The following is a 25000-nucleotide window of genomic DNA, read 5'->3' on the forward strand; positions in this document are numbered from 1 at the left end:
CATAAACAAATATTAAATACCTTTTACTTACATGATTAAATTTTTTCTGAGAGAGGGGGAGGGGGAGAGTGAGAGGGGAGAGGAGGGGGAAGAGGAGAGGAGGGAGAGAGGGGAGAGAGGGGATTGAGAGAGAGAGGGAGAAAAGGGGAGAGGGAGGGAGAGAGGAGAGGGGAGAGCGAGAGAGGGGGGAGGAGAGAGAGAGGGAAAGGGGAGAGAGAGGGGAAAGAGAGAGAGGGAGGAAGGACAAAATAGGAGACTAGACAGGAAATGAGGGAGAAGGAAGAGGCAGTACGACGAGGCGGAAGTGGAAATGGGAATGGGAAAGAAGAGGAAAGAGACAAGAGTGTTGAGGAGAAAGAAGACAGGCGAAGATCGAAAAGGAAGGGAATTAAAAAAAAAGACCCGTTAGCGTCACAGAACGAAAGGAAAGGAGGTATAAGAGCATGGAGGAGATGAGAGAAAGCAAAGAAGGAAAGGTAAGGAGGGGTAAGAGAGAAGATGAGGACAGCTTATAATAGATATATAGGATCCTGCTAATGCCTGATGTTAATGAGCGTGTATGATACTGATGACCATATATACCCCGATAATGATCAATAACGAAAAAAAAGGAATATAAAAACAGGACTAATAATACATTAACGATATTAAAATGTTTAATTTTACGAATCTAATAATAAACAAACTCCATTTAGTATCTTCGTCTGCCCTTTTCAAGCAGGACACCAATACTAGAGCCAATTACACCGACATAAATAGTGTGGATCAGCGTTACCCACGGGAAGCAGGAGAATTAACAAATACAAATGTCTAAATATTAACTTGTATAATCAGTGAAACACTAAACTTAAAACCCATCATATTTCTTAATCAGTTTTTGGATATCGCCCGTATTAGGTTTTTAAAACCATATATAATTGTAAATGCAGTACATATGCCATTATCATATGCAGATATGGGGTTAAGGAAAGGTTAGGAAATGTGTAAAAATACAAAATTATAGAGTGAATAGAAAGAAAAAAAGAGCTCGTCAGACTAAAGGGACGATTGACGTTTGAGGAGGGAGATGAACCTTTGGCCAATAAGCATTTCATATTCAGGCGTTTCTGGTGTTGTTGAGCAGGATGGCTAGGGCGAGGTTTAGGGTTGTTATTTGATGGGTGACATTCTGTGCTTGGGGGCCATGTGATGAGGTGATCTGAGGAGGGAGGGGGGGAGATAAAAGTGGCCAGGTAGAGGATGGAGGTTAGCAGTACAAAAGGGGGGACAATCAGGAGGCAGGTTGTCGAGCAGTGAAATAAAGGAAGAAAGATGAAGAGCGGAGTGGGAGAGAGCTAGAGGGAGGCAGGGAGGGGAGGGAGGGAGGAAGGGAGGGAGGGAATGAGAGAAAGGGGGGAGAGAGAGGAGAGAAGAGAGAGAGAGAGATATCGAGAGAGAATGTACGAGATGAAGCGAGATGAGAGCGAGACGAGAGGGGATGAGAGAGAGTGATGGGAGAGGAGATGAATGAGAGGTATGATGGAGAGAGAGAGTGAGACCGAGAGAGAGAGAGAAAGGAAGGGATTGGGTTAGGGCGGAGGGAGGGGGGGAGGGTGCGAGAGAGGAGAAGGAGGGAGGGAAGGAGGGAGAGAGGGGAGACGGGAGAGAGGAGAGGGAGGGAGGGAGTGAGAGAGAGAGGGAGAAGAGGAGGAGAGAGGGAGGAGAGGGAGCAGAGAGGGGAGGAGAGAGGAGAGAGAGAGAGAGAAGAGAGGAGACTGAGATTGAGAGGAGACTTGAGAGAGTGAGACTTTGAAGAGACGGAGAGAGAGATTGGAGAGGAGAGAGACCGAGAGAGAGAGAGAAGGAAGGAAGGGAGGGAGAAAGAGAGAAGGAAGGAAAGAGAGAGAGAGAGGGGGGGGGGGGGGGGCTTGGGAAAGTGGGGTAGAGAAAAAGGAAGAGGAGTAGGAGAAGAAAGAATAACAAGTGCGGGGCGAGTCAGGATGAGGGGCGTCACGCGTCACTTGCCCACTCGCGCGGGGGGGGGGGGGGGGGGGGGGGGGGGGGGAGGGGCGGGGGGGCGGGGGGGGGGGGAGGGGGGGGGGGGGGGGGGGGGGAGAGGGGGGGGGGGGGGGGTTGGGGGGGGGGGGGGGGTGGGGGGGGGGGGGGAGGGGGGTGGGGGGGGGGGTGGGGGGGTGGGGGGGGGGGGGGGGGGAGGGGGGGGGGGGGGGGGGGGTGGGGGGGGGGGGGGGGGGGGGGGGGGGGGGGGGTGCGGGTGGGGGGGGGGGGTGGGGGGGGGGGGGGGGGGGGGTGGGGGGGGGGGGGGGGGGGGGGGGGGGGGCAGGGGTGGGCCTGGGTAATGGTATCTACAATAGTTCGCCGGAGCCGAAGCCCCGATAAATAATTCATAAGCCCACGTCGGCCGCCAGCAAAAGCAATCCTTTGACGGCGAAGAGGTCCTGGGAAGCCAGCAAGCAGGCGCTCGCCTCGCCGCCTCAAGACTTTGCGTCTCGGAAGCACGGCGAGAGGCAATGATTCCGTAATCTTGATTAAGTGGAGGTTGGTAGGACAATGTGAGGCCGGCGGGAGGGGGAGGGGAAGCGAGGAAGGGCCCGTAAGCAATCACTCAATTTATCAATTACTTATGTCAATGGACGGAGGAGACAGCTGGCCTTCTAAGGGAACCCTGCGCATCTAATGTGATTGAACTATAATATGATATCGCGTTTCGGAAGTTCAATATTTCCGGCTGAAGCACTTCTTTAATATCGTCAATGGGACCTCCTGCTTCTACTGCTGACACAGACGGGGACCACAAACACACACATCCAGTCTGACACACACATGTACATATACAATCAAACAAACATTTACATATTGCTGTTGTGTTGGTGTGTGTGTGGATTTGTGGTGTTGTGTGGGTATTTTGTGGTGTGGTGTGTGTGAGTTGTGTGGTGTGTGTGTGTTGTGTTGTGTGTAAGTATATATATATATATATTATATATATTCATATATATCATATATATTATCCGGCTGAAGCACTATCCTTAATATCGTGTGTATGTATATACTACATACATATATGCAAAATACATAACATATTCTATAAAAACTTAAAATTATCATATAAATATATATAATATCATATATATTATATATATATACACACCACCATTATAGACTTATAAATATATATTATATATATATACTTAATTAATTACATAAATACATATAATCTATTAATCTATATAACTCATATATAATATATACACACACTTATATGCATATGTTTACTATATATCTATATATATTATATATATATATATATCTATAATCTACATATATACACACACATAAATACATACATACACAACCACTATACTAATTATATATATATTATATATATATATATAACACACACACATAATACAAGAATACTATTCTTTACAGTTACATATATATATATATATTCCCACACACACACACAAACACACCACACCAACACACACACAAACACCACACACACACAACAACACACACACACACCACAACATTACATATCAACATATAACATAAGTTTATTACTACACATACTGTGTAGTGATTATTGTGTTGTGTTGAGTGTGTGTTGTGTGTGTGTGGTGTGAGTATATATATATATATAGATATATAATATATACCATTTTTTTTTACACGTCACGCACATGCTTGACTGATTCATACTTGTATTATTGTAAATTAAAAATGAACGTTTAGCATCCAACCAAACATTTCAGGATCATCACCCTCGCAAAGGGCCATATAAACGGGGAAGAAAAGAAAGAGGAGAGAGGAGAAAAGGGGAGAGGAAAGAGGGAGAGAGAGAGAGAGTTGAGAGCGGGAGGAGAGGGAGAGGAAGAGGAGAAGTTGAGAGAGGGGAAAGGGAGAGATGAGATTGGGGGAGTGAGGGGGTGGAGAGAGAGGGTGAAAAGAGGGAGAGAAAAAGGGAGTTGGAGGAGAGAGGGAAAAGGTGAGAGAGAGGAGAGGGAGAGAGGAGGGAGGAAAAGAGAGGTGAATGAGAGAAAGAGAGGTAGAGAGAGGGGGGGAAAGGGAAAAGGAGAGGGAGGAGAAGGAGGGGGGGAGAAAAGGAGGAGGGGGGAAGAGGGGGGAGGATGGGAAGGGAGAGGGAGAGGGGAGGAGAGAGAGGAGAGGAAAAGGAGAGGAGGAGGAGGAGAAGGGGGAAAAGGAGAGAAGAGGAGAGGAGAGAGAGAACGAGGGAGAGAGAGAGGAGAGGAGAGAGGAGAGAAGGGTTGGGATGAGGGGAGAGAGAAAAAGGAGAGAGGAGGGGAGAGAGGAGGAAAGAGAGAGGGAGAAAAGAGGGAGGGGGAGGGGAAAGAGAGGAGAAGGGAGTTTTGACTGTAAAGGGGCGATAAGGGAAAAGGGAGAGGGAGGGGGGTTTGGGGAGGAGAGAGAGGAGGAGAGAGGGAGAGGAGAGAGGGGACGAGAGAGGGGGAAGGGAGAGAGGGCGGGAGAGGGGGAGGGGGGGAGAAAAGGGGGAGAGAGGGGAGAATAAAACCGAGAGGGGGGAAAAAAGGGGGGGGGAAAAGGGAAAATTAAAAGGGGGGGGAAAGGAGGGGGAAGAAAAAGAGGAGCTGAGGGGATGAGAGAGGAGAGGAGAGGGAGGGGGTGGAGAGGGGGAGGAGTCCGGGAGGAAGAGGAAGGAGGGATGGAGAGGAGAGGGAGAGGGGAGATAGGGAGGGAGAGATGGGGAGAGTGAGAGAGAGGAGAAAAGAGAGGGAAAGGGAGAGGGGAAGGGGAGAGAGAGGGTTGGGGGGGGAGAGAGAGGGGGGATTGAGAAAAGGGGAGGTGAGAGAGAAAAGGGGGGGAGAAGAGGAGGAGGAGAGTGAGAGATGGAGGGAGGAGAGAAGAGGAAGTTTAAAAAGGAGAAGATGTAAAGGGTGGTTTGAGGGGGGATGGGGGATGAGAAAAGGGAGAAAAAGGAGGAGAGGGGAAAAATGGGAGGGAGAAGAAAATTTGAGGAGAAGGAGGGAAAAAAGAGTGAGAGAAAAAAAAGGAAGAGAGGAGATGGAGGGGAGAGGGGGCGAGTTTGGAAAAGAGAGGAGAGGAGAGGGGAGAGGTAAAAAGGAGGAGGGAGAGAGGGTAAAAGGGGGAAAAAGGAAGGGAAAAAGAAATGAAGGGAGAAGGACGAGGAAAAATGGGGGAGGGGAGAGGAGGAGGAGGTTAGGAGAGAGGAGTTTGAGAGGAGGGGTTGGAGAGAAAAGATGGAGGGGGAAAGTTTAGGGGGGAGAGAGAAATAGGGGTGGAGAGAGGGAGGGGAAAAGGGTGGAGGAGGAGAGGGAAAAGGAGAGAGATGGGAGGGAGAAGAGGAGAGGGAGGAGACGGGAAAAAGGAGGAGGAGAAGGGGGAGGGGATTAGAGGAGGGAGAGCGGGGGGAGAGAGACGAGGAGAGGAGCAGGAGGGAGGAGGAGGGAAAGGGAAGGAGAGAGAGAGAAGAAAGGAGGATTTGGAGGGGAAAAGAGGGAGAGAGGAAGGGGAGGGGGTTTGGGAGGGGGGGAAAAGAGAGATGAGGGAGGGAGGAGGGAGGGAAGGGAGAGGGTTTTTTGGGGAGGGGAGGGGGAAAAAGGGAGGGAGGGAGAGAGGGGAGAGAGAGGGAGAGAGGGGAGGAGAGAGAGAAAGGAGAAAAGAAAAGGATTGGGGGAAAGAGTTTGAGAGAGAGGAGTTTTGGAGGAAAAGGAGAGAGAGAGAGGAAAAGAGCAGGAAGGAAGGGGGGAGAAAAAAGAAAAGGGGAAGGGAAAGAAAAAGAGAGAGGGGGGGGGGGGGCTTGGGAAAGGGGGAAAAGGGGGAAAAAAAGGGAAAGAGGGAAAGGAGAAAAAGAATAAAAGTGGGGGCGGGGTCGGGGATGAGGGGCGTCACGCGTCACTTCCCCACTCGGCGGGGGGGGGGGGGGGGAAGGGGGGGCCCTGGGTAATGGTATTACAATAGTTCGCCGGGCCAAAACCCCCCCGAAAATAATTCAAAAAGCCCACGCCCGGCCGCCAGAAAAAACCCAAACCTTTGAGGGGCGAAGAGGTCCTGGGAAGCCAGCAAGAAAAGGCGTCCCCTCGCCGCCCCCAAAGACTTTGCGTTTTGGGAAAGCACGGCGAGAGGAAAAGACTCCTTTATTTTGGTTTAAGGGGAAAGGGTTGGTAGGACAATTGGGGCCGGGGGGAAAGGGGGGAGGGGAAAGCGAGGAAGGGCCCGTAAAAAAATTCATAAATTTTATCAATTACTTTATGCCCAATGGACGGAGGGGGAAGCGGGGCCTTCAAAGGGAAACCCCTGCGCTCAAATTTTGGTTTAAAAACCCTATAATATGATATCGGGTTTCGGAAGTTCAATATTTCCGGCTGAAGCACTTTCTTTAATATCGTCAATGGGACCTCCTGCTTCTACTGCTGACACAGACGGGGACCACAAACACACACATAAGTCTGACACAAAAATTGTAAAATTATAAATAAAAACAAACATTTACATATTGCTTTGTGTGTGTGTGTGTGTGTGTGGTTTTGTGTTTGTGTGTGTGGGGGTGTGTTGTGTGTGGGTGGTGTGTGTGTGTGAAATGTTTTTATATATTTTATATTATTTAGTATATAAAATTATATAATTATCCGGCTGAAGAAATACCCTTAATATCGCTTTTGTATGTATATACTACTTACTTTAAAAAGAAAAAATTTCATACATATTCATATAAAAATATATAAAAAATTTCCATATAAAAATTTTTTTTTATTTATATATATAGAAAATTATATACAAACACAAATTTTTATATATTTTATTTTTATATATATATATATATATATTTTTTAAAAAAATCCCATTTTTACTATAAATTATATAAATACATTTTTAATATAAAAACCCCATATATATGCTTTTATGTTTACATATATTAATATTTTTATAATATTTTTTATATATATTTTATATAAAAATTATACACAAACCTAAAAAATTTTACATAAAACACTTTAAACATATTTTAATATATATATAAAAATATACTTTTTATATATACAACACCACTTTCATAAGGGAATACATATATATATAAAGTTACATATTATTTAATATATTCCACACAAAACACCCCACACACACAACACACCCCACACACACACCCCACACACACAAAACCACAAAACCCAAAAACCCCCCACACCACAAAATTACATAAACTTATACAATGTTTATATTTACACTACCTGTGTGTTTGTTTGTGGTGTGTGTGTGTGTGTTGTGTTTGGGGTTTTGTTTTGTTTTTATATTATATATTTACATAAAATACTTTTTTTTTTTTTTACCCCGTCACGCACATGTTTGGGACTGATTCATATTTTGTCCCTTCCTTTGTAAAAAAAAACATGAACGTTTAGCTTCAACCCCAAACATTTTTTTGGATCCATCACCTCAAAAAGGGGCCCAAAAAAAAGGGGGCATCCATCAGTTTTGAGACTGGCACTTAATTTTAAGAGGAAAACGCAAATAACAAAAACAAAGAAGTTGGGTTTTTTTGCTCCTCGTCTTGAAGTGCGGGAACCCACAGCAGCTTTAAAAAACCAAATTTTCCTCACACGAAAATATGACAAGGCCCCACTGGGCCCCTTCCCCCCTCGAGCCCCTCAAGAAAGGCTTCCCCCCGCGGGCTTCGGGGGGCCTCAAGCCCCACAGACGGGGGGTTCGCCCCGAGAGGAAAAGCGGGACGCGGGCGTGGTCGTTTGCTCGTCTTTAAAAACGGGAAAAACGCAGCGCCACAGGAAACCGGGATGTGGCGAAGATTTTGTGGGCAAAAAGGGGTTTTTGAAGGGGGTGCGCGGGGGGAAAAGGCGTTTACGATGGCAGGGCAGGGGAGGGGGAAAATATATAGAAAATGGAAGAAAGAAAAAAAAAAGGCGAGAAAAGGAGGGGAAGGGGAAGAGAGGGGAAAAAACGGGGGAAGGAGAAAAGGGCCGAAAAAGAGAGGAGAGGGGGAGGGGGACGAGGGGGGAAAAGGAGGGGAGAGAGAGAGAGAGAGGGGGAGGGGGAAAAATGAAAAGAAGGGACGAGAGGGGGAGGAAAAGAGGGGGAGGACGAGAAAAGGAGAGGGGAGAGAGAAGAAATAGGATGGGGATGAGAGAGAAAAGAGACGAGGAGAGAGAGGAGAGAGAGATGAGGAGAGAGAGAGGGGAGGGGAGAGGAGAGAAGGGGGAAGATGAGGGGAAAAGAGAGAGAGGCCCGGGGGAAGAGAGAGAGAGAGAGGGGAAGAGAAGAGAGAGTTTAAGAGAGAGAGAAAAAGAAGAGAGAGGCGAGGAGAGTGGGAAAAGGAGAGATGAGGGGGTGAGAGAAAAGAGAGAGGAAGAGAGAGAGATAAAGGAAAAAGGGAAGAGAAGAGAGAGAAAACAAAAGGGAGGGGAGAGAGAGAGGAGAGAGAAGAGACAGAGCAGATGGAGAGGAGAAAGGGAGAGGGAGAAAAGAAGGGAGGAGAGAGAAAAGAGAGAGAGAGATGGGGAAAAGAGAGGAGAGCCCGAGGAGAGAGAGGGAGAGGGGAAAAGAGAGGAGAGAGAAAAGAGAATGAGAGAGGAGAGAGAGAGAGGGGTTTGGGGGAGAGAGACAGAGGAGAGAGAGAGAGAGGAGAAAAAGAGAAGGAGGTGGAAAAAGAGAGGGGGAGGAGAGAGAAAAAGAGGGGGAGAGAGATAGAGGAAGAAAAGAGAGAGAAGAGAGAGAAAAAGAGAGAAAGGAGGAGAGAAAAATGAGAGAGGGGTGAGAGAGGAGAGGATGGAGAAGAGGAAAAGAAAAATTTGAGAGAGAGAGAGTAGAGGGGGGTTAGAGAGAGAAGAGAAAAAGACAGAGAGAGAAAAGAAAGAGAGGAAGAGGGGAGAGGAAGAGGGGGGAGAGCGGAGAGAGGGAAAAGAGAGAGGGGAAAAAAAGAAAAGAGAAAAATTGGAAAAAAAGAAGGGGAGAGAAAAAAAAGGAAAAAAAGGGGAAAAAGGGAAGAGAGGGGGAAAGGACAGACAAGAGGAGAGAAAAGAGGGGAAAAGGAGAGAAAATGAGGGAGAGGGGAAAAGGAAGAGAGGGGAGAGAGAGAAGAGAGAGACGGGAGGGGAAGAGAGAGCAGAAAAGGAGAGGGGCCCCGGGAGAGAGAAAAGGAGAGAGAAGGGAGAGGAGGAGACCGAAAAGAGAGGGGGCCAAAGAGGGACGGCAAAAGAGAGGTGGAGAGAGAAAAGAGAGGGGAGAGGATGGGGAAGAGAAGGGGAAGAGAGAAAAGGAGGAGAGAGAAAAGGAGAAGAGGGGGAGAGAGAAAGGAGAGAGGAGAGAGAAGAGAGGGAGAGAGAAAGAGACGAAAAGAGGAGGAGAGAGAGTGGAGAGAGAGAGATGGAGGAATAAGGGAGGAGGAGAGATAGAGATGAAGAGAGAGGGGAAGGGAGATGGCCGTGGAAGAGAGGAGAGTGGAAAAAATTTGAGAGAGAGAGGGGGAGAAAAGAAATAGAGGGGGGTAGAGAAAAGATTTATGAGAGGAGAGAGAGAAAAGGAGAGAGAGAGAGAAAAATTAGAAAAGAGAGAGGAAAATAGAGGGGAGAGAAAAAAGGGGAGAGAGAGAGGATTAAAAGAGGAGATAAAAGGGGGGAGATATTGGAAGGCGAGGAGAGAGGGGAAAAACGAGAGAGAGGAAGAAAGAAAGAGAAAAATAGAGAGAGAGAGAGAGAAAAATAGGGAGAGAAAAAGATAGAAAAAGGGGAGAAAGAGGAAAGTGAGACAAAAGGAGGAGAAAAGAGAGGGGAAGGGGGAGAGAGAGAGAGGGGAGGGAGAGAGAGAGAGAGGGGGTTGGAGAAAAGGGGGGGGAAAAGGGGAGAGAGAGAGGGGGAAATGGGAGGGGGAGGGGGAGGGGAAATTTTAGAGAGAGAGAGAGGGAGAGAGAGAGGAGGGAGAGAGAGAGAGTGAGAAAAGGAGGGAGAGAGGGGGAAAAGAGGAGAGAGAGAGCCCGAGGGGAGATAGAGGAGGAGAGATAGAAAGAGAGAGAGAGAGGGAGAGAGAAGGAGAGAGAGAGAGAGGAGGAGAGAGGAGTACGACTGGTGAGGAAAAAGAGAGAGGGGAAAGGAGAGAGGAGAGATGGATGAGAGAAAAGGAAAGAGACAGAGAGATTTTAAAAGGATAGAGATAGAGATAGTTTAGAATGAGAGGGGACGGGAAAAAAAAGAGTGGGGCCCTTGATTCAGATTAAATTTCCCAGGGTTAGAAAAGGTAAGAAAAATTTTTGGGTTTCCCCATGAAATTTAAAGGGCATACGAAGCTCCCCAAAAGCCCCAGAAAGTTGTATAAACCCAAAGGGGAAAAAAAAAAAGGGGCCCTTCCCACCCCCCCAAACAAGCCGGGCCTTTATCTCAGGCATCCCCTCCTGGGCCCCCCAAAAACGCTTCCCGTCCAGCCCAAGGAGGATCGGCGCGGGCCTGTCACCCCCATGTGCCGGGACCCCCCCCAAAATCTACAACCCAATCACAAAGGGCGAAAATAAAGCGGTAAAGTAGGCCCACACTCGGGACGAGAAGAGGTCCTTCGGGAGCCATGCGGGAGGAGGGGAAGGGAAACGAGGGGGGAGGAGGGGGAAGGGAAAATAAAGGGGGAGGGAGGGAGGGAGAAGAGATGGTCAGGGCGGGGAACGGGCAGGAGGGAATGTGAGTAATGGAGATGGAAAAGGAGAGAACTTACTGTATATGAAGAAGGATGTCAAGGCGATTCTAGAGTCCACAACTAAATATAACTGTAAGTTCCAGCGAATTAGTGAGTTCAATTTAGCCGACATTCTTCACGGGAATCCACCGGATATCCTTCCACGATCATGAAAGCCCAAATAGACGAATTTGCTTACCAAACATCCGTCTTCCCGCTCAAATATGTGAAACGCGCCCCGCCTCTCCTGACCAACACCTATTTCTACTGAACTCTTCTAGGATTCCTTGCCTCCTACTGTACGTCATAAGAAAGGAAAGGTGCCCATTTCTATCAAATTAACGGATCCATCATCTGACTAAGTACTTTTTCTCAGTGTAACGCGAAATTTCTCTATATGACTCAGGACACAGATTCCAAAACAAAAGCCGATGCTTTGTTAATTACTTTGTTAAGTACCCAAAAAAAGTATTGATATTTCCTTATTTCCTTTAATTCTCGACAAGACGATACGTGCTGTAGGACCATGTAACCTTTCCATTTAGCAAGCAGTCTGTCAAGTTTTCCGCTGAATGATAAGAGGGAATTCCCAAACACACCAGCTGAGTAATCCCAAATCAACTTCCAGTATTATACTACCAAAAACAATCCCACGTACTAAGCTCATCCGAAAAGAACGGCTGGAGTAGGAAAACCGCAAGAAAAATAGATAAATATTCATGCGCATAAAATGAACCAGCTGACGCCCCCGCAGGTGGATCCTCCCTCGTGACTGAAGTCCGACTCCACGGAGCGAGCGACGAGCGCGACGGGGCTCGGCAGGAGGAGGCCAGCCTTAGCCTTTGGAAGAGGGAGAAGGCAAGGGGAAAAGAAAAGAAAAGAAAAAGCATTCAGTAAAGGAGAATGGGAGTATAAGGACTGCCGAAGCGAGGAGATATTTTATTATGATTTTGATATTTTTATTCAACAAAGAGTGATAGGTCTGTACTCGAAAATACATATAGAGCATGCTTATTTGATTTATGCAGGGAAGAAATAACAATTGCCATATATATGTAATACCATCCTGTGGTTAAATCGATTCATATCAACTCAAATGTGCCATATCAAAATAGTTAAATACACTTTTACTTACATGTATAATTGTTTCTGAGAGAGGGAGAGAGGGAGAGAGAGAGAGGGAGAGAGAGAGAGGGGGGAGAGAGAGAGAGGGAGAGGAGAGAGGGGGAAAAGAGAGTGGAGAGGGGAGAGAGAGGAGGGAGAGAGAGAGAGGGAGAGAGAGAGGAGGGAGAAGAGAGAGGAGGGAGGAGAGAGAGAGAGGGAGAGAGAGAGAAGAGGGGGAAAAGAGAGAGGGGAGAGGGAGGGAGAGGGAGAGAGAGAGAGAGAGAGAGAGATGAGAGAGAGAGAGAGTTAGAGGAGGAGGAGAGAGAGGAGACGGGTGAGGGAGAGAGACGAGAGAGGAGGGAGAGAAACGAGGGAGGGATGAGGAGGAGGGGAAGAGGGAGAGGGAGAGGGAAAAGGGAGTGAGGAGGAAAAGGAGAGAGAGAGAGAGAGGAGAGAGAGAGAGAGAGAGGAGAGGAGGAGAGAGGACGAGAGGGAGAGAGGATGAGAGAGGAGAGAAAAAGAGAGAGAGAGGAAGAGAGAGTAGAGGAGAGAGGAGAGAGAAGAGAGAGAGGAGAGAGGGAGGGAGGGAGGGGGAGGGACTATATTATTATATATATATATTAGATATATATTTTATATATAGATATATATATATATATATATTATAAGAGAGAAGAGAGAGAGGAGAGAGAGAGAGAGAGAGAGAGAATACAGGCGAGGAGAGAAGCGTGGGGTAGAGAGCATTATCGAAGATTCGGCAAAGCAGCTGTAATCACAAACGGATATCCTGAGCTCGGCGATATGGCAGTCGAAGTAAGGATAAGTCTGAAGCAAGATACGGCGAGTGGAAAATGTTACCTACTGTAGCTGTAGTGGCGGCCGCATGTGTAGTATTTCTTTATAATAAGTAGAGCACGGCTGTTAATTAATTCTGAATCCTTTAGGACGAAATAGGTCGAAGAGAAAAAAGCCTGAGAATGCACATCTCACAACTGTAACCAAAGCCTTATAGCTGACTCTAATGAGGAACTGGAAATAATTCATAAAAAAAATGAAAGCAAAATGACCCATTAGGAATTTGCGCCACGGCGACGACAATTCGCTGGAGATCTTCGCGCCTCCCATTCACACACAATCCTCTGAAATTAAGGACACAAGCACGGCCATGCGCTCGCTTCCAACCACACTCCAACCTATGCAAGTTGCGCAAGAGCGGGGGCATTGTGCACTGGTCTGCAACCTGGATATAAAACGGTCCATTTGGGTGACTTTGACTGACTGACCGACATAACGACGCCGTCCAGCTCGAAGGAGGAAATGCGCTGGAGAACCCTATTCCATGTCACGCGATGGGAAAAAAAGGCCGACAAGTACAGGCTAACAATGGCAAGAGCAGAGCTGGCATTTTCTGCACGTGCAAGGGCAAGTGTGTTGTTTGCTAGTTGAAAGATCAGGCGACGGTTGTGAATATGAAGATGGGATCCGTCATCAGTCTAAGGTAAACATAAGGACGATAAGTCCACCTCGTATTATTTTTAGTACCAGAAAACTTGCAACATCACACTTACCGAGTGTTACTGCATTACGCAAAGAATTTAATGAAACATTAGGCACGTCATGTAGAAAACGTGGAAAACCAGTGGGCAACATGAATTCTTACATGGAATCATCTTGCTTCCCAGATTATTATAGTGGATACAGCGGCCATGGAACCATTTTACGAACAAAATGACTCACTGCCTTTGCCAAGAGCGAGCGTCCTCACGGGCGGGCTCATGCACTCTTCGCGCTGCGCTGCAACTCTTCGTCACGAGAAGCCATTGCGCTTCCTTCGGCCAAGGTCGAGGCGGCACCAAGCGGAAGCACATTTTTAGAATGCCCTTTCAAATTCTTGACCAAAGCACGGGATCAAACACAACAAAGAATGGAAGAGATTTATAGAGATAAATGAAGTACTTGTCTGCAAAAACAACTAATAATCCGCAGTGATAATACCAGCAATCCTCACAAAAAAACACAAAATAATTGGTCCGCAGCCTCTCAGCCTTTTTGACGTCTACCTCCTGTACATACCTGCGATGCCCAGCGAACGCGAGGGGGTTCAGCGGCCGCCACAGATCGCGCGCGTGCCAAACGCAAGGCAAACAAATAGCTGCGAGTTTTGGAGAGAAGAGCCAGAGTCCGCCTTCGGGCCCTCGCGCCAGCGTTACTAGTACCTGCTAATCGCCTTCTCACAACAATGGCGCAGTAACTGCTTTATCTCGTTGACAATGCCACCAACCGAGAGCCAAATAGTCCCAGTTCGATCTTGGGGAATTGCCTCACAAACAATAGGAATCCAGAACAAACTCTCGGTGGAGAGAGCGCGCGCCGAGGCAGCAGCAACAACTACGTGGGTCGTAATGGCAGAATTGCCGGCTCCGAAAGAGAGCTTGCTGCGATAGCCTCCTTTAAATTGACACGTAACGCAGTTTCAGAAGATAAATGTAGATATCATGCCTTGACACAATTTGATAATACGACTCGCTTCTGCAAGTTTCCAATGGAAGGACCACAAAATCGGAGCCCCTTTTTCCAAGCGCCTTCAATTTAAAAACCCCGGTTTCAAGTGCCGGCTAAGATAAATCCTCTAGCATCTTTCTCCCAAATTATCTTGCATAGGCTGATTTTACTAAGACGTATCCATTCACAAATTTCTAAATAAACTCTTTACAACAACGCTTACTAAATCCTTCTAATTATGGTCAGTAGAAAGACGTGCAAATGTGAAATAAAGGATGGGGAAAAATGAGAGAGCAAGAGAGAGAAAGAGAGAGAGAGATAGAGAGAGAAAGAGAGAGAGAGAGAAAGAGGAGAGGGAGGGGACTGAGGATGAGATGAGCGTGAGGAGAGGAGATCTTGAGTGAGAGGAGATGAGAGAGATGAGAAAAGAGTACGAGAGAGATTGAGAGGGGAGAGAGAGAGATTTAAGAGAGAGAGAGGAGAGCGAGGAGAGAGAGGAGAGAGAGAGATGAGGAAGAAGAGAGGGGGAGAGAGAGAGATGAGAGAGGAGAGAGAGAGAGAGATATAGAAGAGAGAGTCAGAGATGAGAGGAGGGAGAGTCCGAGAGAGAGGAGAGAGAGAGTCAGAGAGGAAAAGAGAGGAGAGGAGTTCAGCGAGGAGAGGAGAGAGAGAGGAGAGTCATGTTCAGAGATGAGAGAGAGGAGAGTCAGTTGAGAGAGTCAGACGGGTCAGCAGAATGGACTTGCAGCCTTGATCAATGTGAAATAGGGATGGGGGAAAATGAGAGAGGAAAGAGAGAGAAAGAAAGAGAGAGAAAGAACAGAAAGATACTGAGAAGAAGAAAAAAAGAGAAAGAAAGAAAGAAAGAGAAAGAAAGAGAGAAAGAGAGAAAGAAGGAGTCAGAGAGAGAGGAGAAAGAGAGTCAGAGAGAGAGAAGAAAGAGTTACCCGGTGAGGAAAGAGAGGAGATGAGAGAGGAAAGATGAGGAAAGAAAGACCTCTATACGTTACTTTTGTCCCGTGAGAAAGAGAGAGAGAGAGAGAATGAGGAGATGTAGCGAAGAGAGAGGATCTGAGAGATCTGAGAGAGAGAGAGAGATTGAGAGAGGAGAGAGAGATAGAGATTAGATTTATTATATATTTATATATTTATATAGTGAGAGAGAGAGTGAGTCAGAGAGAGAGACGAGAGCTGTCAGAGAGAGAGGGAGAGAGGAGAGATGTCAGAGAGAGAGAGAGTCAGAGAGAGAGAGAGCGAGAGTCAGAATAAGAGAGAGAGAGAGAGTCAGATGGAGAGAGAGAGAGAGTCAGAGAGAGCGAGAGAGAGAGAGAGCGAGAGAGTTCGAGAGAGAGAGTCCGAGAATTAGAGAGAGAGAGAGGACGAGAGACGAGAGAAAGAGAGAAGAAGAGGAGAGTGACGTCAATGAGAGAGAGATGAGAGAGATAGAGATAGAGAGAGAGAGAGAGGGGAGAGAGGGAGATGAGAGAGTGAGTTTCAGGAGAGAGAGAGAATCAGAGAGAAAGTAGAGTCAGAGAGAGAGTGAGTCCGAGAGGGAGATAGTCAGAGAGAGAGTGACGTCAGACGAGAGAGAGAGTTCACACAGAGAGAGAGTCACAGAGGGAGGGAGTCCACAAGGGAGAGGAGTCACAGAGAAGGAGTCACAGAGGGAGAGAGTCACAGAGAAGAGAGAGTCTCAGAGAGAGAAAATGTCCAGAGATGAGAGAGTCACAGACGGAGAGAGAGAGAGTCCACAGAGAGATAGAGAGTCACAGAGAGGAGAGAGAGTCCGCCAGATGAGAGAGAGAGTCACATAGAGTATAGTAGGAGCATGAGGAGAGTCACAGAGAGTGAGAGAGGGAAGAGAGAGGGAGAGAGAGGGAGAGGGAGCGGGAGAGAGAGGAGAGAAGACGACGAGAGAGAGAGAGAGAGAGCGGCGAGAGGAAGAGAGAGAGAGTTGATACTGGAGAGAGGAGAGGAGAGGAGAGAATGCCACAGATAGAGAGAAAAGAGAGAGAGAGAATGTCACAGATATGAGAGAGATGAGAGAATGTCAAGATAGAGGAAGAGAGGAGAGAGATGCGAGAGAGAGGAGGTAGAGAGACGAGAGACGAGAGAGAGAGATGAGGGGGGGATGAGTGAGTCAGAGAGAGGTCAGAGAGAGGAGAGGAGAGAGAGACTGCGAGACGTTTGACGAGGAGAGACGATGACGCGATGGTCCGACTGGATGCTGGGATGAGTTATCTAAGAGAGAGAGAGAGGAGGATCTGAGAGACGGAAGAGAGGAGTCAGAGGAAGTGAGAGATAAGAGAGTGATTTTTCGCACTTTTTTGGGCCTGATGGTTTACGAATGAGAGAGAGAGGATGAAGACGAGACGAGTTGTGAGAGAGAGGGAGTGAGACGGCTAGGCCCGCGAGAGATTCGACGACTGGAAGAGGAGAGAGAGAGGGATGAGAGAGGAGAGATTGAGAACGACGAGGAGAGTGAGAGAGTTCAAGAGAGGAGTGATTCCGAGAGAGCGAGTCACAGAGAATTTCTGAGAGAGTTCACAGAGGCCGATAGTACGTATCACAGATTTTATCTGATATAACACTCTTTCTCTAATCACTTACCCTCGCGAGCCGATACCCATACGAGCTGAGCAGCGTCTACACCCTCCCCACAGACGACCCCGCCATGCTAGAGTCACAGAGGGAAAGAGTACATGAGAGAGAGAGTCATAGAGATGAGAGTATAGTCACTGATGTGAGAGGATAGTAACATGATGAGCGAGAGAGAGAAGAGTCGCTCACCGTCCGTAGTCATCGTCTGCTCTTCACTCGGAGGAGGTAGGAGACCTTGAGATGTTCAGGAGGGGGAGGGGCTTCTCGCGATGCCGGTGCTTGATGGCAAGATGAGGGATGCCTAGTATTGTCTGGGGGGACGCGCTGGGTTGGTTTGGGGGCGCGGGGTGTGGAGGTTTCGGCTTTAGGTTGCTTTTCGCGATCGGGTGGAGAGAGAGTTCAGGAGAGATGATGTGAGAGAGAGAGGAGGAGAGGTACGAGATAAACGAGTAGTAGGATGAGAGAGAACGAGTATTATTTTTTCTGTCGAAACATGTCGGGTAGAACGAGTCTAGGATTCGAGATGATATAAATGATAGGAAAGTTGATGGGAGAGAGAGAGAGATAGGTAAGAATGAATGGCCTGTAGACAGGAGAGATGGATAGAGGAGAGTGAGAGAGGAGAGAGAGACGAAGATAGAGAGAGAGACATGACTGAACCGTCGATGATGCGGTCTAGGCGGTTTAGGCGTGGCGGGCTGGCCCCAGGAGGTGTGTTGCGGGGTTTGGCGCGTTTCTGCGGTAGACTGGATTGCGACGCGATTGTTTCGGGGGTGGTGCAGTGTGTGGTGGCTGAGGCGGGCGTTTTGTGGGCGTGGGTCGTTGGCTTATGGTAGATGGTCGGTTGTTGTGTATTCGGATCTTTTTTTTTTGTATCGGGCGGTCCTCATATTGTGTCTTCTTGGCCTCGTGTTCGTACGATCGCCTTTTCAGTTCCCCAATCTCCAGGCAAAGCCTTATGATTTTTTGGCTTGGTGAGGGGTTGGTTATCTCTGGATCACACTTCGGTATTTGGTTGTATGACAGAACTGAGAAGATGAAATAATATACGAATGCATTTTGAAGAGCGCTCGTACTCATCCAGAGTTTTCGAGAAGATATGAGAGACATTAATGAGAGCAGTGAAATGAGAGAAGGTGAGGATGAGCGAAGATAGGATTCGTGTAGAGCTAGCAGACTCGGATTGGTGAGATATGCCTAATCATGTTCGGGGGTATCATGAAAAACTAATTGACGGATCGAGAGAGAGAGTCAGAAGATGGTATGAGAGGAGGGAGAGGCCAGATGGTGTGATGAGAGAGAGGAGCGAAGAGATATATAGAGAGAGATAGAAGTGAGGAGAGAATGGACGGGGTGGGGGGGACTTGTAGAGAGATTGAAGTACGAGTGATTTTGGCAGAGAGTGATTGCACGAGAGTACCAGGAGGATCGGGAACTCGCGGCCGCTAGTCGGACTGGACGGATAGGATGTTTGGGGAGGGTATGGTGTTGATGATTGTTGGCCTCCAAGGGTGGTGCGAGCGTTGTGGGTGTGGTTGGGGGGAGAGTCGGGAATACGGTATTGCTTGGAATTGACGGGTGGCCTGGGGGGGGTTGCGGGAGCGAGTGGGGAGGAGAAGTGTGCGGGATGGCGTGTATCGTCGTGGAGAGGGGAGGTGTTGTCGGGGTTAGGGTGGGCTGGTTGGTGGCGTGGTTGTTGGACGTGGGGTGGTTGTGTCCCTGAATTGAGTTCCTCGGGCCATGGTGGCCGTGAGCAGTGAGGTTAGGTGGGGGTGGAGATGTGGTTTCTGGAATTCGGGGGTCCTGCGCGGTGATGTGGGGAGAGATAGTTTCTGTACTGGGTCGAGAGAGTCAGTTCCACTCCAGGGGAGAGCCTGCCGGAGTATGAGGTTTTTGGTGGGGGGGAGGAGACGGTGTGGGTTTTGCGGGGGAGTCCGATGGGTAGATTCGGAGGGAAGTAGCTGGGAGATTATGGGATGATGCGTTTCAGCATATTGAGAGCGATATGACTGATTTGAGAGTGAGAGATGACGAGCCGGAGACTGATACTTTGAGGGGGATGAGAAGAGGGGAGTGGTATTACGTTCATAGTTGCTTTTCCTTGATTTTTCTGTGGCTTCCACGGCGGCGGAGTTCTAACGTCGGCATTCAGGTTCGAGTCTGTAACTTTGAGTCGGGGGGGGCTCTAGTGGATAAGGTTTTGTCGAGAGAGCCGATGCTTTTGGTATTGCTGTTTCTAAATACGTCCAAGAATGGTATTAGATTTGAGTACGTAGAGTGTTGGCTTGGTTTTCTGAGGCTCGGTTCTGGGGTTACTGGAGACCTACTGTCTGGGCTTTGGGCTCATGTAGGGTGTTAATTGTTGTTTAAGTTGATTGACTTTGTTTGGGGGGGTTCCTCGTAGTTTGTGGTTCTCTGTTTGTGGGAGTATTATTGGGCGGGTCGCTGTGATTGTTTTGTTGGGTCTATTCTCTGGGTTGTTATTTATGGGATCGGAAGGGCGATTTTTCTGCCGATTGATTGATCGTTGTGGGTGTATTTGGTTTAGTGGTGGTCATTTGACTATATTTCAGGATCTCGCTTGCTATCGGTCGTGTTTGTGGGTTTTTATGTGCGAAGCGTTTTGTTGCTTATTGCGAGCATAGGTGTTTTGTGGTGTGCTTGGAGCAAATTTTTGCTTATCTGCGGGGCTGTTCCACCCGGCATCGTGGTATCTTTGTACCCGTTGGGAGTTATTTTAGGTGTGGTGCGCCGAGATTAGTTCACTGCTGAATTTCTCTGCTCCTGTGTCTTAGATGTTGATTTTCTTAGCGATATTTTTACTTTTACGAATCTTCTTGTTGTTGTGGAGGTAATTATTTTCAGGGTACGTCCGGTGATGAACCTTCTATTGCTCGCTTGCGGTATATATGCCCGGACATATTTGAATGGTATTCGTTTCGGTTTTCGAGTCGTAGTTGTTTTATTGTTCGCGTGGATGTGGACCCTTTAGTGTTTTGTTGTGGTTTCTCATGGCGTTTAGTGGGCATAGACAGTGTCGCCGTGTGTAAGTTGTGCAGATAAGATTATGCCCGGTGCCATTGTGCATTCTTTCATCATGTGGGGGGGGCGGTTGTTGTCCCCTCTTTTGCGTGTTTTCTCGTCAAGTTCCTTGTTCCGGGTTTGGAGACTGTGGTTGTTCAGATCTTTGCTTTGTTTGCTAACAAGTCCTTCTGGGTACTTTGTTTGCAATGTTTTGGTTCTTTATCTTTTAGCGAGGGTGGGGGAGGTTTGGCGCTTGGGTTTTTTTTGAGTTCAGAAGAGAGAGAAGGAGAGTGATGAAATAATGCTCGGAGATGGAGATTGAAGAGATATAATTCGGTTCAGGAGAGAGAGATGAGAGATGAGAGATGAGATCATTGTCGAGAGAGGAGATGAGAGAGAGAGAATAGTTGGAGATGGAGAGAGATTGAGAGAGAGAGATGTTTATATGTAAGAGGTGGACTGTGATCCTGTGCACATTGATTGTCTTCTCTAGTGTGGCGTATGTTGGGTATTGCGGCACGTGTTTTCGGCTGCTTTAGTTAAGGGGGGCTAGGGTTTATCGTCGTCTGGAGGGTGAGTGGCTTAGTGTTCCGTGTGCAATGGTGATGTGTTTGTCTTTTGTGTAGGTACCAAAATCGGAAATTGGTGAATTCCTATGATGCTTGTAGTTGTGGGGTGGAGGACTTGTGGGTAGGTATTCGTGCTTTCCTTTTTTTTGTGCGTTGTCCGTACTGTTTCTTTATATTTATGGCTTGCGTAGGTGGTAGGGTCCCGGTTTTAGTGGGGTGGTTATTTGAGCTCGTTTGGCGGTGAGAAGGAAGGGTGGTGATAATGAGACCTAGCGTCTTTCTTTCTTTTCTGACCCTTGCTCTATGTCTTTCGTACCTTTCCGTGAGACGTTTGCCGGCGAGTAGTTTTTGATCGGCAGGGAGAGGAGGGTGAGTCGGAGGTTCTATCTCTTTGATGCGGTAGTATTTTTGTTGCGTGCTTCCGCGCTTTATCTCAACCTTGTGGTTTGGCCTTTGTGTCTTTCGATGGGCCGTACGCTCTGTAGTTTGTGTTCCTGGCGCTGGCTCGGTCGGCTTGTTCACGCTTGTTTGTATTGCTAGCGTGTGAGTGTCTTTATTGTGAGGTGTGTGGCCAGGATCGGTTTATTCGTGGGTCGTGCCGATTAGCTAAGGGTTTGGTGGGGGTTGCGTGGGGGTGATGGGGGAGTGTGGGTGAGATTGGTGTATGGAGGGTGGGTGGACGGTTGGGAGGGTGGGTGGTGGGTGGGAGGGAGGTCGAGGGGGTGGGTGGGGTGGGGTGGTGTTGTGTAGAGTCCGTGTGTGTGGGTGGAGGGTGTGTGAGGTCGTGTGGAGTGGTGAGTGTGTAGTGAGAGGGAGTGGTAGGTGAGGAGATGGTAGGCATTTGGGCAGGGGTCGGTGGGGGCAGGTGGGAAGCTGGGGTGCGTTCTATGCGCGGGGGTCTTGGGAGCAGTGGCAGCGGGGGGGGTGGGGGGTGATTGCGGATGGGCGGGATGGTGGTTGGGCGACAGGGGCGTAGGTTAACGTTGGTGTTTGTGGTGCTTTGTTGTGTTGGCTGAATTTGGCCAATTGCGCAGTTCTTATGAGGTTGGTATCTGTGTCCGAGTAGAGGTCTTGTGTGTCGTTGCTGGTTGTGGATTGAGGTTGGATATACTCCCACTAAGATTGTCCAGGAGTCCAGAGTTCTCTCTTATGTGACTGAACTTGAGATGAGAGAGGAGATGGAGACTGGAGTAGAGAGAGAGAGAGGGAGGGGGGAAGGAGACGAGAGAGAGAGAGATGGGAGGGGGTAGGGGGGGAGAGAGGAGTGAGGGAGAGGTGTATGTGGGAGTGGGGTGAGGGGAGGAGAGTAGATGAGTGTGTGAGAGAGGAGAAGGAGGATGATGTGAGAGAGAGTGAAAATGGGATGAGGAGGAGAGCGTGAGATTCCTGAGAGACGTTAGGATGATATGTGGACTCTTTTGAGAGAGAGAGAAACACTATGAGGTGCTCTACCGTTGCGTTAAGCATCTTCCCGCTCGTCTCCCTTCCCCTCCTTCTCCCTCTTCTCCCTCCTCCCTTCACGCATAAACACACATTTAAAGATACACATACTCCTCTCCGTTGTCCTCTCGCTCCCTCACTGTCGCTCTCTCTTTCTCTGCCGCTGATACCACGCGTGATTTCATTAGGTTTCCAACAACTTCAACAACTTGTATAACCAAGATAACCAGATTACCTTTGAAATGTTTAATAGCGTAAACACATTCCACGTAGAAAAAGTTAGTAAGAACTAAACTATACGCCCGCCCGTAGGCTATGTAAAATTTTGTTTGGCTGTTAGCCCGTTTAGTCAACACTAGGCCAAGCAAATTGGGCAGAGGTTTCGGCATTTTACAAAAGGTTTTGCTTTGTATAATATTCAGCACTGGCGTCATTTACATGCATATTCATGTAAGTGTATGTGTATAAACACACACACGCGCACACATAAATATCTATAGAGATACACAAATATACTGAACGCACTATCCTTTTTCGACTGCCTCAACTAAAGAGGAGAAGGAAGAGATGAATAAGAGAGAGGGAGGGAGAAGAAGAGGGAGACGGGGGGGGGGAGAAGAGAGAGAGAAAGGGGGGATGAGTTGAAGAAGAGGAAAAGCAGCGGGAAATATTTCTTGAACATCTGAGGATAATGAAGTTAACCAGGGGAGAGTGAGGGGGGGGGAGATGAGGAGGAAGAAAAGCAGGAGCAAGAAAACGAAGAGGTGGAAGGGGAAGCGGGGACGTTAAAAGAAGAGAGGGGGGGGCGCTCGACCGGCGGGGCGGGGCAGCGGGAGAGCGGAGCCATCCTCCATATCTCCGGGATGGTGGGCGGGGCTAGGGTCCTTTTTGGTTCGCGGTTCTGGCAGTCGCGGCCTGGCGCCATTTCCCTAGGCGGCCCACTTACCAGCCAGCGACGACCCGGTATGGATCCAGCCCCGGCAGCCTCCCGCCCGCACCCTGCCCTCATCATCCTCACACCCACACCCCCGCCCGCTCGGGGCTCCATCTCCGTCGCATCACCTCTTTTGCCCTCGCCCTCTCCTTTACCCACCGCATTTCATATCGGTCCCCGCTCCCCCTCCGCACTAAATCATTCCGTGATCTATTCCGCATACTCCATCTTATCGGCGCACGCGGGATCCTCCTGCAAACTAAATCGAAGCGCTCAAGGGAGCATTCTAAACCATACTCCGCACAGACTTGTGCTACAAAAAAATATTTTCACAGAAGCGGACTCCATCTCGTGCTCCAGAGCGGGGAGGCCTCGTGGGCGCGACTGTATGGCCGGTCATCTGAACGAGGGCTGGGGGCGGGACTGCAACGCCAAGGGAGAGAAAATCAATAAGAGGAGAATATTTGCCAGCATGATAACACCATGATGACATCTGATGGCAAGAATGGCATGGCTGATGATGTCCTCAGGTCGACGTTGGTCCTTGCTGTTCATATAACAGCAGTATACCGTTTATCAGAAGTGCCAGAAGGGAAAAATAACCCAGATCTTACGAGGCGCGATAACAAAAATGGCACCAGAAGAGCGGCCACATGGAAGATAGTAGCAAGGATAAGGGAGAGCGTGAGCGCACAGCAGTAATAGATAGCATAATGAGTCCATGATCAGCATAAGCTCGAGGCTAGTGACACGCTAGAGTGGACCCGCCTGCGAGGCACCGCCAGGGAGAAGAGGCCGGATGCGGCCTGAGGTCATCCGGAGATGGATGGGGACCCGAAGGCCGGCGAAAGGTGGGCGTGTGCTGCTTCTGGACGCAAGCCAAGGAGGAGGTGCTTGTTTGTTGTGTACTTCGGGTTTGGCCCCCCGCCCCATCAGCCTAATAAGGCCGGAAGTCACATCCCTCCATGAACCATGAACTATTCCTATGTATGCCGTGTCCAACAGCCAGGCACCGGGCTCCAAACTTCTCCACATCTGGTCTACATCTTGATTCAAATCACTGTATGAAACCTAGCAAGAGTATAAAACAGCTGAACCGATCGACATAAGCATTTCTTACGTGTACCACGACATGATTATACTTAGATGCGTCAGGCTACATCTTCCGTCGTGTTCTCACCTGGCACGCCTTTGGCACCAGGGCACCCTATCTAAATTTGGCACGCTGGACTTCCGCTTTCATTAGGATTACCAAGGGTGCCACTGCCACTATAAATCCCTTGACTCTGAGAAGATGTCTCGCAATGGGGGGGGAAACTCAGAAAAGAGGGCGGAGGCAGTCGGTCGGGTGATTTGTGTATGAGGACTGGTAGGGGGAGGGGGGGAAGTCTAGGGAAAGTAGGAGTATTGGGGGCTCTGATCACGTATCAGTATAAATGTTGCGCTCGGGCTGACGGCATCGGGAAAGTCTTAGCGTTGCGACGGACGACGCAAACAGGACAAACAGCCTGCTTCAATAGCCAGAGTACCTCTTGGGCACTGGCTGGGGTCGGGTGGTGTCCGTGTCGGTCTCTGCTTGATCCTATTGTATAGTGCTAGTTTTGAGTTCTTTGTGTGATATATGTTATTGGGACATTAAGTGTGGCTTCTTGAGGCCGCTCAGTGGGCGTTGGGGGGTGGTATAGTGGCTTCCGAAGCACGTTCTGGTCAAATCATCATCTTTCAGGGTAGTGGACCCGAGGGGCTGTGTGTCTCTGTTGTATTGCGAGCAGCGGCGGCGGCGCGGGGCGAGGGGCGAGGAGGAGGGAAGGAGCAGAGCACGAGCAGTGTGCGAGAGGCGAGCGAGGGGCGAGGAGCGAAGAGAGGGCAGAGAGTGCGAGAGAGAGGGAAGAGCGAGCGACGAGAGCGGGGAAGCACGCGAGAGAGCGCAGAGGGACGAGCGCGCGAGAGGAGAGGGAAGAGAGAGAGAGAGCGGGGCCGACGAGAGAGAGCGAGAAGGGAAAGAGCAGCAGCGAGAGAGAGAGGGAGAGCGCGAGCGCGATGAGAGGGCCGAGCGAGAGAGAGCGAGCGCGACGCAGCGAGAGAGAGAGACGAGAGAGCGCGCCAGAGAGAGAGCGGGGAGAGAGAGAGAGGCGGGGAGCAGAGGGGAGAGAGAGCTGGC

General features: G+C 48.8%; 2 protein-coding genes across 3 annotated transcripts in view; both read right to left on the reverse strand.

The window, feature by feature from the left end:
- The window catches only part of LOC125027955 (talin-2-like), an 86896-nt gene that overhangs the window by 53086 nt on the left and 8810 nt on the right, over positions 1–25000 (reverse strand). The window lies entirely within an intron of this gene.
- On the reverse strand, positions 17557–22294 carry LOC125027834 (proline-rich receptor-like protein kinase PERK10). The gene is made up of 6 exons (XM_047616965.1): positions 22017–22294; positions 21448–21549; positions 20760–20988; positions 18956–19057; positions 18285–18675; positions 17557–17900 (listed from the first exon to the last, which is right to left on the reverse strand). Exons 1-6 carry the CDS (start codon positions 22292–22294, stop codon positions 17557–17559), a joined length of 1446 nt encoding a protein of 481 aa, XP_047472921.1.

Source organism: Penaeus chinensis, chromosome 8, assembly GCF_019202785.1.
Source record: "Penaeus chinensis breed Huanghai No. 1 chromosome 8, ASM1920278v2, whole genome shotgun sequence".
Taxonomy (NCBI): Eukaryota; Metazoa; Arthropoda; class Malacostraca; order Decapoda; family Penaeidae; genus Penaeus; species Penaeus chinensis.